The following is a 13,765-nucleotide window of genomic DNA, read 5'->3' as shown; positions in this document are numbered from 1 at the left end:
TATTATTTGAAGGTCTTCTTGTAATGTATCTTTTATTCAGCGTTTTAATTGGCGAAATGTTCGGAGTACAACTACGTACCTCAGCGTACGGACTCTGAAGCACTGCTGCTTCGAACTTCACTCGTTTAAATACTTCAAGTCAGAAGTGTCACGAACTTGCGCAGATACAAAAAAAACACTTTCATCAGAGGGGCCAGAAAAGTTTCAGCAAAACAACGTCTCCGTATATCACTGCGCTGAAATTGGTCCACATTTCAATATATTTCGTCGCTCCATCAGCAGCAGTAACCACAAGGAACAGCTGTTTGCAAAAGATGACTCTTTGCTTACAAGAAAGAGATTCTGCGCAATCACTGGCTACTGAAACAGAAGCCACGACACTAAACCTTCACAATGTGCTTTCGCTCACTTGACATTTAACGCGTCTCCGACGTAATAGCGAAGGTTATCGTTGTGCAAGTCTGCGTCCGCGACTCGAGTTTACGCGCGTGTAAATTTGCGACGTGTTCTCGATCAGGAAGTTTCGACCCTTGCCCCGCCAAAACACCACCACACAGTTTTCTCGGGAACTTTCGCTGGAATCGTTGCGCAAGGAAGAATCTGGTGAACGCCTACATATTCGCACTACGCTCGCAATCCGAACCACGTTCAATGACAGCGGGTGCATCAAAGATGCGTTGCTAAGGAAAAAAAAAAAAAGTTTGCCAACCTAACTTCACTACTGATATTTGTGATCAGTCAAGGAAAAAAAAAAACGGGAATATGGGCCAAAATACATCGTGCCCATTTTCCCCTAACTTAGGGCAATTTTAACACGTATGCGCACACTTCACAGAGCAGGGGCTGCGCCGTTGCGAACCTATAGAAATCGGGATACGCGCGACGTAGCGATAGTGCGGCACAATCCAGGCTGGCCCGTAACGACCTTTAAACGTTCTAGATTCAGAGAAGGAGAGAGAAGAGAGCCACTAGCAAAACGGAAAGGACGCCATCCGCAAAGAACGCATGTAGCAGCCGCCGTTGTGTCAACTACGCGCACGCTCTCGCCCGCTAAAGCGCACGCGACGTTAAACTTCCTTTCCGAACGGCGAGAAGCGTTGCAGGAAGGGTTCTGCTGCCGCGCTTCTTAACGTTCACCACCCGGAGCGCTCGTCAATGCCGACACAGGTAGGAGGAGCTCGCCACTCACCGGCGCTGACAGCGACGACGCAGGCAGCGGCGAACACAATGCTCGGCCAAGTCCAAGTGCGAAGGAGGCCTGCGCGGTGATGTATCCGCGGCACGCGAGGCCACGTCGCCGCACATGCGGCGGCAGGTCGGCCCGCGGCCTGCATTCCTCTAGTAGAAGACACCCAGCGCACGGCAGGGCGGTGCGAGGTCACACAGGTTTTGCTTGGTGCACCAGAAGGACGTCTAAGAACACACACACCCTCGCCCGACGACGATCGGAAGTCGTCCGGTCTTCTTCGACGAGCGACCACGATTAGCGGGAGCGAGCACGCGACGTATAATCTCGAAGGAACGAGTAGAGCGGCAGTGGGCGCCACAAGCACACACACGCAAGCGCGCGCTCTGCCCGGCGCGCTTGCTACCTGCGCTCGGAGTCTGAACTACGGCTTGTGCAGACGACGCCGGCGACGCGCGCACGACGCGCACCCAGCTGCGGCGGAGGGAGGCGAGGCGTCGCGAGCGCGCAATGATGATAGCGCGCAGGCGTGTGCCGCCATCTAGCGTCGGCGGAAGACGATCGAAGGCTATGCGGCGGCACACGCGTGATTCCAGTTTCGCGTAAATCGAGTGCAATGCCGCCGAGAGAAAGTTTCTCTTTCGGGTCCGAAGATAAAATAAATATTGAAGAGGAGGAGTTGGGGCAAAAACGCTGACAGGAAAAGGAGGGTTCGGCAGGCCGCTATCTCGCATCTTTATATCCTGGGCGTCCTTTAGCACACAATGAAAGCCGGAGTGGACGCCCGTGTTCTGTGTGCAATCCATGGTCACGAAACTGGCCGGGCTTTACTATGGCTTGCATTTCTTTGCTTTAGTATCGATTAAAAAGTGTGATTCAGCGACCGTGCAAGCGATAAGCACGGATCGTTCAAAGTAAAAGTAGGCGTTCTCAAGAATAAAGAGAGAAAGAGAGACAAAAAAGAAAGCATATTCGCTTAGGTTGTCACATGTGGCACAACAGCTAAAAACCAATAAAAGAACGACTGCCCTAAATTGCTCGTACATCGTAAGGCGACGCGAAAGACAACAATACACCTGTGTTTGTCAATATTTCTATAATAACTAGAACCCCTGCGGTACATGATCGCTTACTGTCACTGCCTTCAATTAATGCTTATCTCCTGTTTCATTTAACACCTTGGGTAGAGAGACAGAGAGACCAACTTTATTGAGATCCTCTGTAGAAAAGCCGCCTTCACCTCACTGACTCAGGCATGATGTGGCCTCAATAGATAGATAGATAGATAGATAGATAGATAGATAGATAGATAGATAGATAGATAGATAGATAGATAGATAGATAGATAGATAGATAGATAGATAGATAGATAGATAGATAGATAGATAGATAGATAGATAATCTATCTGTCTCACCACCAACCTACGTGCGCACGCACACACACACGTACAGAAGAGTAGCAGCACACATCACCGATCTTAAGGCGATCTGAATATCTTTTCTGTTATTTATTTCTTTATTTATCTATCGAGTTGCTTCAGTATTTTGTTCCTATGTAAATGCGGTAGCCATGCCTATACAGTTGGATGCCTCGTAGTCGACAGCTATAGACCACCGAGCCCTCGTGCCATAGAACGCTCATCCAACACGCGCCTGTGGAGGCTGCGAAAATCGCCCCGCATTCTCCTGACAGGACTCGCAACAGCAGCCGAGAAGAGGATTTCCTTAGGCCGGCCAACCATCTCAAGTGCTGCCGGAAAGCCGCTCGGGTAAACGAAGGAACCTGGCGGCATGATCACAGAGGACCGGATTAAGTGAGCTGGAGACAGACGAGGCTAATGAGCTCCGAGGAGTTTTTTTTCTGTTCACTTTATTCGACGCCGTAGAGACCCAGTACGAGGCTAACAAGGAACAAGACAAGGGCTCGTCAAACATACACACAACCCGAAGAAATAAAGAGACAGTGGGTTTGATGTCACTGCGTTCATTTCGGTACAAAAAGGAACTAACCAATGCATGTATTTTTTTAATTAAAAATAGAGAAGAAAAGAATGATCGTGAGAATAAACGGAACCACGGTATAGTAACTTGATATAATATCTGCATCACACAAACAATGACTACGGATCGTCTTCAAGGAATCTATTTTGTAGGCGCCCGTTACAATCTCAGTGTATTACGAGTATTAGTTGAAAATACTTGATTTACACTACTGTGGGAATCTTCACGCCATAAATTATACAGCGTCATAGCCATGAAGTATAACTGAAAATCGTCTCTAACGAAGAAAACTGTTCTTCTTACAGCGCATAGCACGCGCAAAGCACACGCTAAGAAGTGCAAGAGTTGTACGTGAGGCACTGAATATTGAGCCCATGTGCCAGCCATAGTTTTAACACTTTGACTGCCAAATAATAACGTACAGCGGCGACGTGAAGGACGGTTCTCTCTTGACGGAATGTGGCTTGTATGTGAATATACCATTTTCTACTAATTATCAATGCAAGGAAACATTCCTTGTAGTGCGGCACGATTCATCAGGTTGCGATTGCTGGCGCATGGCGTTCTAGAAGAAGATATGTGCCACTTACTAAGAGGACGAAGAAGTAAGTAACTAGGTGGTTCCTGTTCTCGCCATCTTGAATATTTTTACCCCAATTACTGTGACTTTGTATGTGTTTTAATACAACCTTCTTATGTCGTCTCTCCGTAACATCTTTGTGGAGGTGCGGGGTATATCAAAAGCGCATCATGGAACTACACAGCGGGTGTCTTCTTCAGGAGTCCTTCGTGTCGACGGGCAGTTCCGTCGATTCAGCCCTTGCGATGCCGAATGAACCTAGCCACATTCCTCAAACTCATAATGCAGCGCAAAAACAAAAAGACATATGACGGACACGCAGAACCACATACCACAAGCGCTACTAACATAATGAATTTGAGCAAGCACCAACTAGCACAAGAACAAGCCCTTCTGCAGAACAACCTAACCACGGCGTTGTGACCAATCTCCGAAACCCTGGTCGCTATACTGCGGAACTGATAACGGGCACGGTGGAACCAACGATGGGATTCCACTTTGATGCTCGCAAACGTTATCTACTACCTCAGAGGTACGACCAGTGTGTGGTTAATTCGACACGAACGAGGAGGAGCTTACAGTTGGAATGCGTGTAAACAAAGAGTGGAAAATATATGAAAGATGAAATTCAAGAGAAGGAAGGGGGAGGGGGAGTGAATGGGGTAGGAGGTAATTTTCTTCTGACACAAAGTAATGCTATACTGGAAATATGGTTTTGAGAGGCATAAAAGTAATGAAGCGATAAACCGCTTCTTATGATTGGTTACGTGCGTCAAAACCAGCGTTGCCTCTGACTCGGCGGGCGTGCCAAGGTGTTGATATGTAGTAATGGCTTTGAAGTAGTAGGAAAAATTGGTGGAAATAGAGGAAAGTTAGCCTGTTTTTAAACTGGTTGGCTACCATACAATGAAAAAAAAAAGGGGGGGGGGTAAGGAAAATGAAAAAGAACAGAAAAGAGACGAGGCAAAAGATAATGAAAGATGTCAAAAAATAATGAGAAGAAATAAATTCCTTAAGGTTCATTCACGCTCGATGCACGTAAGTTTTTTGCCAGTTCAAACTGATTTGCGCCATCTTTGAGTCTAGTAAACTCTCTGCGCGGAGCACGAATCAAGAAATAATGCAGTAATAGTTAGCAAAATGTGATTTTATTAATTTCTTGGCATAGACGCGAAAAGTTTTGGGGAACCGGCGCTAAAAGTTTTACAGTTGGATGTCCCGCATCCTGGCGATAGTCTGCTTTACATAGGTATGCACAACTAAAAACTCGACACAATAGCACCTTCGAGCCAAGGTGATCCGTGCAGCCAGACTAGCGGTGCAACAAAGTACCATAGGCAAAGGTGACGTAAATCCCACCTTCGTACAAAAAGAGCATTTTCTCTACATGTACTGCAAGGGATAGCAAGATTCAGGAAGGCCAGCAGCAATTACACCAGAACCCACGACGTCGACTCTGCCAAGCCCGCAGACGCACAGGCAAGTTCACCTCACCACCTCTGCGACAGAGCCGATCGTCAATGACCTCCCCGGAACGTGCGGTACCATGATCTTTCAGGAGCACCGTATGCACCACAACCTCGAAAGAACATAATGGACAAGCAGGAGAGCCTCGCAAAGTGTATACAGTGGGAATAATCTTTCATGGCCGGGCTCTTGCGATAGGGTATTAACCGCAGCAAGGCAAACCATAGCCGCTTTAGCGAGCAAAGCGAAACGCTTCGCGCTGAAAGTAAAAAAAGAAAAGAACAATCTTCTTCAACGTAACCCAATAACCTAAGAGAGCACGTGGCTGAGTATCGACAAACACAGCACTTACCGGCGGCCCAGTGCATTTCTCTCTCAAGGAACGGGTTCTATTCGCGGCCCGAGTGCGCTAAACAAGATCTGCGACTGAATCAGAGAGCGAGTGTGTATGAAACTGAATTCGTGGCGCGGCGACAGCGATGCGGTCAGCAAAGACGACGCAGTAAAAGAAAATTTGAACGCGACAGTTCTGGTTTTACCAGCCAGCCCGCCCAGAGACGCACGTGCGTTGCTGTTGTTTCTTTCTTGTATTTGCTCTTTTCTTACACTTGGATCATGGCATACCAGTGCGTGGCGATGGTAACTTTGAGACTAAACAGCGACGATGACCTCTGTGAAGTGGTGGCATTTACATATAGGAAGTGCACCATCTGAAAAGCAATAAAGCTTGAAAGATCTTATCTATAATACTGTCTCGGGTGAACCTTTTATGAGATATACAGGGAGGGAAGTTACACGTTGGTGTTTTTAGCTTATTGCGAAAAACATGCAGTGACCGAGTCTTTTCGAGCCTCATAGAAAAAGTCGTGTTATTCGCAATGTTCATAGTCTGTCGTGCCCCCTAGCGGAATTGAGGAGCGTCCTGTCGAGGATGATCAGTAGGCAGACACCCCTTTTTCAATGCGTAGCATTTCTTAGCGAAATTCGGCGACTTTGAGCGTATATACCTATCTAGCCGTTTGGGTGCTCTCGTGATCACCCCCTTACCTTGGCGTGAACCAAAATTAGCAAGGAGGGGGGGGTAAAATGGTCTGACAATTATGACGCGCTGGTCAAATCACGAATAGTGTCACATCCCCGTCGCTTACGTCGTCAAACCCTTCACGTTAGACAATGGCACATGCCCACGGCCAAGTATGTGCCGCTGGTATGCGGGTATGTGCCACAGGTGATTGACACTTAGTATCTACCCAGGAACAACGAGAACACACGTGGGTAATTTTAACGCGCGAGCGTTATAAGAAATACCTGACATCGGTAGCGTCGACTCGATGAATGCATACATTAAATGTCAGGGTCCCAGCTGGAATCGAACCCAAGCATTCTACGTGGCAATGAAGCATTCTACCATAGAGGTACATCAGGTCTTGGAAATACTTTTCAAATAGACGCTAATCTTTATGAAACGTCATTAGTATTTGCAGTGCTGCTTACCCAAGTTTATAAACATGACATATGTACTCCTTTGATGCAACCGTCTCGTCGGGTTAAGGTCAGTTGGGTTAGGTGCCATGCGCTGAAGTTGATTAATGTAGCAGTGTCCAGGGCTAGCATCCTCGCGAGCATCAGTGCTTCGCCAGCTTCTAGTGTTGCTAATACGCATGTTCCAGTTGGCATCGTTGCTCAAGTGCAAACAACTGGTTATATAAACATCTGCAACTCTTCAACATATATCTGTGCGTGCGACATTTGTACATATATTTAGCGTCATTTCATGACGTGTCGCTCAATAAAAAAAATTTCAACGTGCTCACATTTCCTACGCATGCTTCGCATAACGTTGATTCCAAAGGTACGTGGGATGTGCCGAATTTTTAGGCTATGCTAGCCTCAGTGTTAATGCATTAGCAAGAAACGAACACAAACCACTTTGTCTGTTTCGTGCATCAGTGAATATACCGTACCGTCCGTGACACGATAAATCTTATTCGTTCTTGCGAGACGCAAATTTTTTCTGAAAATACTGGCAACTCGCGCTTTTGATTATGGCCCACTGAGTAGACATATCACCTTCGCGATATCTTCTGTAGCAATATTTGGCAATTAAATGTTATCATCTGACTTTTGCAGTTGAAACTCACTTTGTTTAACGTGCTCATTGCATTCGTCAGTGCCTTTGTAGTGCATGAATTCTACAACATTCATTGCACGCGGAAAGTAGCGCAGGCTCGCGATTGGCTTTTCCAAACCTTGGCCAACGCCGCACTGCTTTTTTTTTACGTTTGTTGATAATGGCAGCAAATCGCAAGCGACTCACTTTTTGCCGGGTGTCAGAGCAAATTGTTCTCCGCGCCCAGGATAAACGTGGTCAGTGACGCGTTGTTGCTGTTATTGAAGTCGTTCAGCGGAGAGAATTCCTCAGAATAATTTCATCAGTGATGTTCAAAGAAACCATCTTGATGTTGAGGATTTTTTCCCGGATGTAGAACGCACCGAGATGGACAGCGAGGATGAATAGTTGCTTACTCCTGAGCAGCGAGTTGCACTTCATGTCCCCTCGTGCGTTATTAATTTTCACGCTCAGAAGTCACTTTCATTGTATATATAATACAACATCCTTCAATTAGCTCAAAATAAAAGCATACTTTTTCTTGTGCATTACATGTAGCCCAATTACAGTGGAAAATAGGTGGCGCCGCCTGCCGTCATCACACCTGACTATAGCGAAGCGAAATGGTTAGAGCAACAAAACATGCAGTTTCAACTACAGTCCAGGCCTCTCTTCCAACTTCTCCTGTATTTCACCGGTACCGTCCAAACGACGTTCGTTAACGATTTTTCACAATTTCGACGTTGCGAAAAGCGTACGCGTGTATTCGTTTCAATATCCTTGTTGCCATTGCGTCGAAGGAAGCTGCATGCAACACCCGAGTGCAGTGAGTTGCGTACTGTTAGAGCGATCATGGCTCTGACACAAGCGCTACTTAATGGAAAGTTATATGTTTGTGTTCCCCGGAAGAAGCAACTCCATGGTGCTTACAGCGCAAGTAGTGACGACGGCGTAATATGTTTTCAAACCATCGTTACGTTAAACATTCGGTCCCGTGCAGCGGCGACGGCACGCTATCCGCTAGTGGCTCACTACTGCGGCAAATCCGTCAGGCAGGCTTGGCCCAAATTATCTCGGAGTACCGTTCAGTTTATGCGTCAATCAGAGTTCATGGAGTTTTCTGTAGCAGGCGCAGGATTACGCAAGACCTCGTTGATGCACGGTCGATCAGCTGTCACCACGTGCACCATTCGCACTGCGGTAAGAAATCAGGTAGCGAACATTTAGCAGTTCTTATATTTTGGTAAAGCACTTTGGTCTGATATAGATTCATTCGACGATCAAGAGTTCATCCGGTGAAAAAGGCATGGGGATCCCGGCTGCGGCGGCTGCGTTTCCGATGGAGGTGGAAACGTTGTAGGCCCGTGTGCTCAGATCTGGGCGCACGTTAAAGAACCCCAGGTGTTCAAAATTTCCGAAGCCCTCCACTACGGCGTCTCTCATAATCATATGGTGGTTTTGGGACGTTAAACCCCACATATCTATCATCGAAAAAGGCATGGGACGTACTGTCAGCGTCAAATAAAACCCGAACAGCTGAAGCCTTTGCGATAGTCTAGTGCGTGCCGTCCAGTTATCACCATTGACAGGTGCGCATATCCTGGTCGGCAGCTTTGCGCATAAAGGCGTGTCTGTCCATAGTGATAAGTGAGCGGCACGCACTATACCTTCGCAAAGGCTTGCTGCTGTTGGGGTTTCATTTGACGCTGGTAGCACGTCTGTGCGTCCTAACTTTTCCTATGCGAGTTGACGGGTTCATCATTCTTCCGCAGCCGCCCCGCCGCGGTGGTCTAGTGGCTAAGGTACTCTGCTGCATACCCGCAGGTCGCAGGATCAAATCCCGGCTCCAACGGCTGCATTTTCGATGGAGGCGAAAATGTTGTAAGCCCGTGTGCTCTGATTTGGTTGCACGTTAAATAACCCCAAGTGGTCGAAATTTCCGAAGCCCTCTACTACGGTGTCTCTAACAATGATATGGTTGTTTTAGGACCGTAAACCCCATATATTAAATCAATCATCCTCCCGTAGCCGTCTGGCTTGAATGGTGCGCAATTTATAGCACGTGGGCGTTGCGATTACAAATAAAGCAGGGAGAAATATTTGAATCCCCCAAAACGCCCAATTGACATGCGCAATTCATCGCCCTAGCAACCTCACTTAAATTGACCGTCTAATAAATCTACTGGTTGTACAGGTATGTTTTGAGGAGTGTCACGCAGAAAAAGAAAACTTAGAAAATCGATAGAGGTGGAAACCAATAGCAAAGTTTTCCAGAACAACAACCTCCAGGATAAACAAGAATAAATATTTGCAGGGTCCTGTAAGCCTTATAAAGGTAATTATATCGTTCCATCACTTATGAGGCAGCGACGGCAGCAATAACGGTAGAGACGTTATACGTGGAGGTGGGGTATTGTAGGAGACGAAATGACGCGAACAGGTTTTTAAAGCTACTCCAGCAGGAACTTGAATGCGTTGAGCCGACCTGAGCGTCTATCGGGAAAGCTTCTGCAAGAACCCTGCACGTGATTTGGTTCTCAATTAAAACTCAGAAACACAAGCGAGGAAGATGCAAAAACAACGAAAGTTAACGAACTGGTCCATAAGAGTTCAATTCATAGGAGTATCGTACAGCTCGAAACAAAAAAAAAAAACAGGTTATGAGGTAATGACGTAGCCGCCTGACGTGACACGTACGTCCTATAAAGGTATTGCTGATAACGCCAAGATTAATGTAATCATTTTCAAGCAATGGCACGAAAGTTCCAACTGCACTTGGGCTTTATGGCGGGAAAAGAATTACGTTCTGCATGCAATGGTAAAATAAGCCGGATGACAGACGTGCTTGCAGGAGAATGCAGAAGTGAGGAGAGGGGGGCTGCGGGCTGCCCCCTATCATCTAAGAGAGGGGTGACAAGAGGGCTGCATACTTTTGTGCAGTCTAACCTGCCCGTCATTGTTGCGTGTGCAGGCATATTGGCACACATATTTTCGCCAATAATGGCAACTGATGATCTCTGAGGTTGGATTGCAAGAACTGTTTACGTTCTGTATTTACCCCTAGAAAGCCAAAGACCAAAGGCAGACCAACGTGAGAAGCAAGTCGTCACTCTATTTTTGGTTTTTCATGCCCTGTGAAACTTGAACTTTTGACTCTACCTAAAAGGGGGCTTGCTTGCTTTGCACGGTCATACTCTTCCACAAGCTTTAACTTAAGCTCTAACCACTTTTAAAGCTTTCAATCATACTTTGCAGAGATTTCTCCTAACCAGAATTCACCTGCGCCTGCAATAAATATGCATGAGCTCAGTACAAACAATGGCCGAGCATAGAAGGTCATACTGCGAAATGGTGGCATCTCTAAACTGCATCGATATTGCACTGTCGTGCTGTTTCCCCTGGCCTGGAAAGTTCACGCTCTTAAACAGCACCGTGAGTTTGCCTTCCCGGAACTAGTTGTCTTAACGTGAATGCGGTGTCAGATCCTGTGAAACTTCATCCAGGGCAAGGACGCCAGTGGGCGGCACCAACTCGTACTATTATTGAAGATGAACGCAAGAAATGGCCTCTACAAAGGGCAGAATTTCTCCACCACGAGAGTCCTAATATTTTGGCAAATATAAATGGGGGGCTTCAAACTTGCATTATGCTCTCCAACAGTAGGCTGTGACGTTGCCTATAATATCCTCTGTGTATGCATTTTGGCAAAAATGGCAACGTACAGTGATTCGAGTGAACTTTATCTCACTATATACAAGAATGCTCTTTCACACTCTTAACACTACAGTTGCTTGTACAAGTAGGTATCCCAACAATATCGTTTGAAAGCTTAGCAACAATACCTTCTTCTGTTAGGCTCCTGAATAAATCGAGTAAACTTTAAAAGGGTCTTACTTTAGCCCGGCTCCGAAGTGGAGAGTTTTATTTCCAAGCGATACGCGTCCATTTTTTCAAGCGCAGCAATAGATGGAAGCTCTCAAATGGGAATCTCACTCTTGAGAAAAAAACAAAAAAGATGTATTTCAATGAACGCCAGCACAGAAACATAACATTTCCGGGATGAAAATTGTAGCAAAAGAGAGAAAGCTCGAAAACTTCCGGCATGTGAGTAAAAATAAATAAATAAACACATCCTTGCCTACGCTGCGAGGAAAATCGTCGTAGACCAAAGCCAAAGGCCGGCCACTCGCTTTGGCTCCAACTCAAAAGCCGAGCGTGGCGAAGCCCACACACGGCCTGGTCTTTCGTTCCGGCAGCCACCGCACTGTGGTGTACAGAATCGAGTCGACCGAGTAATTAAACGGGTCGGCGAGGGAAGGCGCGTTTCGGTGCTGCCTAATTGAGTCCGTTTGGGCGTGTAGGGATTCCGTACACTCGGTGAAGATCCGAGCGAGAACGCTTTTTTTTTTCCATCGTCCTTCCCTTCTTTCCCGTCATCCCTAATGCCGCCCTTTCCCGGCAGCCAATGCTGCTCCGGGAGGCGTGGGCGCCTGGTAACAAACAACTGGCCACCGTTGTATACTGTAGCTGGCCCAAGTTGGGTTGATGGCAACGCGCCGAGAACCCATCGCGGCCCCTGCAGTGAGGCAGCGTCGAACGCTCGGACTTGGGACACAAAAGCGAGGACGTCGTTCGTTGGTCGTTCGTTTACGGTCTGCGCTGCGTGTGTGTCGCCTGCGCTCCTACGTCCCTTCTCTGTTCCGCGAAGCTCTCTTTTTTTGTGTACTGCAGAGAAGATCGAAGCGTGGATCTCCGAACTGTGTCGTTACGCACCTGGCGGATCGCTTTTGTGAGGCGGAAAAACACGCGCCAGCGAGGAACGGCTGGGCGCTAGTGGAGCACGCTTCTCCCTACATTCGATCGCTGTAGGAAGTAAAGCGCTTTCTTTTTATTCGATCGTTTACCCCTTTCTAGCGTTGAGCCTGCTCTTGCTCAGCGAGCTGTTCGTATTTTTTTACTGGCTACATCTATCTATCTATCTATCTATCTATCTATCTATCTATCTATCTATCTATCTATCTATCTATCTATCTATCTATCTATCTATCTATCTATCTATCTATCTATCTATCTATCTATCTATCTATCTATCTGTCTATCTATCTATCTATGTTACTACAGGTAGTTGGCTATCGCAAGCTGCAAAATGGAAAAGGTAGAACAGAGAGCAAGAGAGAAAAAGAGAGAGAACAGTATGGACAGGTTAACCTGCTGCGCAACAAGAACAGGACAGAGGGCTGCCCTCTATCTTATTTCTTTTTTTTTGTTCCTCGCCATTAAATATGTGCAATATAAACCATATACACCTATAGCTGATAAAGTTTTACTTCACTTGCACAAGCCAGGTCATAGAAAAGCCAGAGCTACACCTCTACTGAAATCATACGGCAACGGTAAGAACACGCGTTTCACTGACACCGCACGCTTTTCGGACGGGCGGTGGTTCAATATCGTTGTCATTAAGTACAAAATGACAAAGAACGCAGCTAGTGCAGAGACTCTACACCCGGAGATAGCTGAACAAATGGCCAATCATATGGCCGTAACTGACGCGGAAACTCAAACTGGGTGACTCGCGCTCAGCAGTTCGAAAGTTTCCTAAGAGTAGAATTTTGACTGAAGCCCTTCGCATTGCATGCCGGCCAGATTTCCCAGGCTACGCTGATCTGTATCACCACCCATATGGGCGAAGTCTGCCCACACTTTCCAACCTTAACGAGGTTGCGCGATTCACCGCACTCGACCCAGCAGCCCATGCAGGAGGCGATGGCCTTGTTGAAGAGTATGCGGACCAGAATCGACTTATGGATTATAATGAACTAACCAAGACGTTCGACATGTACCGGTGGTGCTATCCTCCGCCTCATGGCAATTTATGCAGTGCCGAAGCAGTTACCTGGCGAACGCTCCAAACAAATATTTATCCTAATCCACTGCTATATCGTCGAATACACCCTGACATTTATAACACCAGCATATGTAAGGCCTGCCTGGCAAACACAGCTACGCTCACACAGATGCTCTTGGAAAGCGAGACTAAAGCAAAACGTGTTAGTCTCAGTTTTCTTTCGGCGAAGAGGGAAGTCTCTCTGCGGATATACAAGCTTGCTAACGAACTCTGGGCAGTCCACTGGCCCATTAAGAGGTGGAGAGGCAAGGCCTTGACGTCTAGACATTGGAGACCTGAGCCCGGGTCATTTTTCTGCTGGACAATTAATAAAGTTTTTCAATCCATTCATCCATCAAGCACCATGCTGTAAAGTAAATGGCAAAGGCCGTTTGTTTTCGATGAACACTTAAGCGTTATCTCCTCCTTCTGTGCCCGAGCTTCGTTGTGCCTCTCGCATTTATATGATCAGCGATCTCCTATAGTCATCGCAGAGAACATTCATTTTCTCTATACTTCAAGACAAGGACAGAG

General features: G+C 46.8%; 1 protein-coding gene across 1 annotated transcript in view; it reads right to left on the bottom strand.

The window, feature by feature from the left end:
• Nucleotides 1-1,677, bottom strand: part of LOC119167031 (uncharacterized) — a 240,160-nt gene extending 238,483 nt beyond the window's left edge. The window contains exon 1 of the mRNA XM_075891369.1: nucleotides 1,190-1,677. Coding sequence (XP_075747484.1) covers nucleotides 1,190-1,334 — 145 coding nt within the window. The 5' untranslated portion in view covers nucleotides 1,335-1,677. The remainder of the gene's footprint in view (nucleotides 1-1,189) is intronic.
• Nucleotides 1,678-13,765: the final 12,088 nt, after the last annotated feature.

The sequence above is a fragment of the Rhipicephalus microplus genome, chromosome 1, assembly GCF_043290135.1.
Source record: "Rhipicephalus microplus isolate Deutch F79 chromosome 1, USDA_Rmic, whole genome shotgun sequence".
Classification (NCBI taxonomy): Eukaryota; Metazoa; Arthropoda; class Arachnida; order Ixodida; family Ixodidae; genus Rhipicephalus; species Rhipicephalus microplus.
Note: the sequence above shows the minus strand (reverse complement) of the source record. Positions and strands in the feature narration are given on the sequence as shown.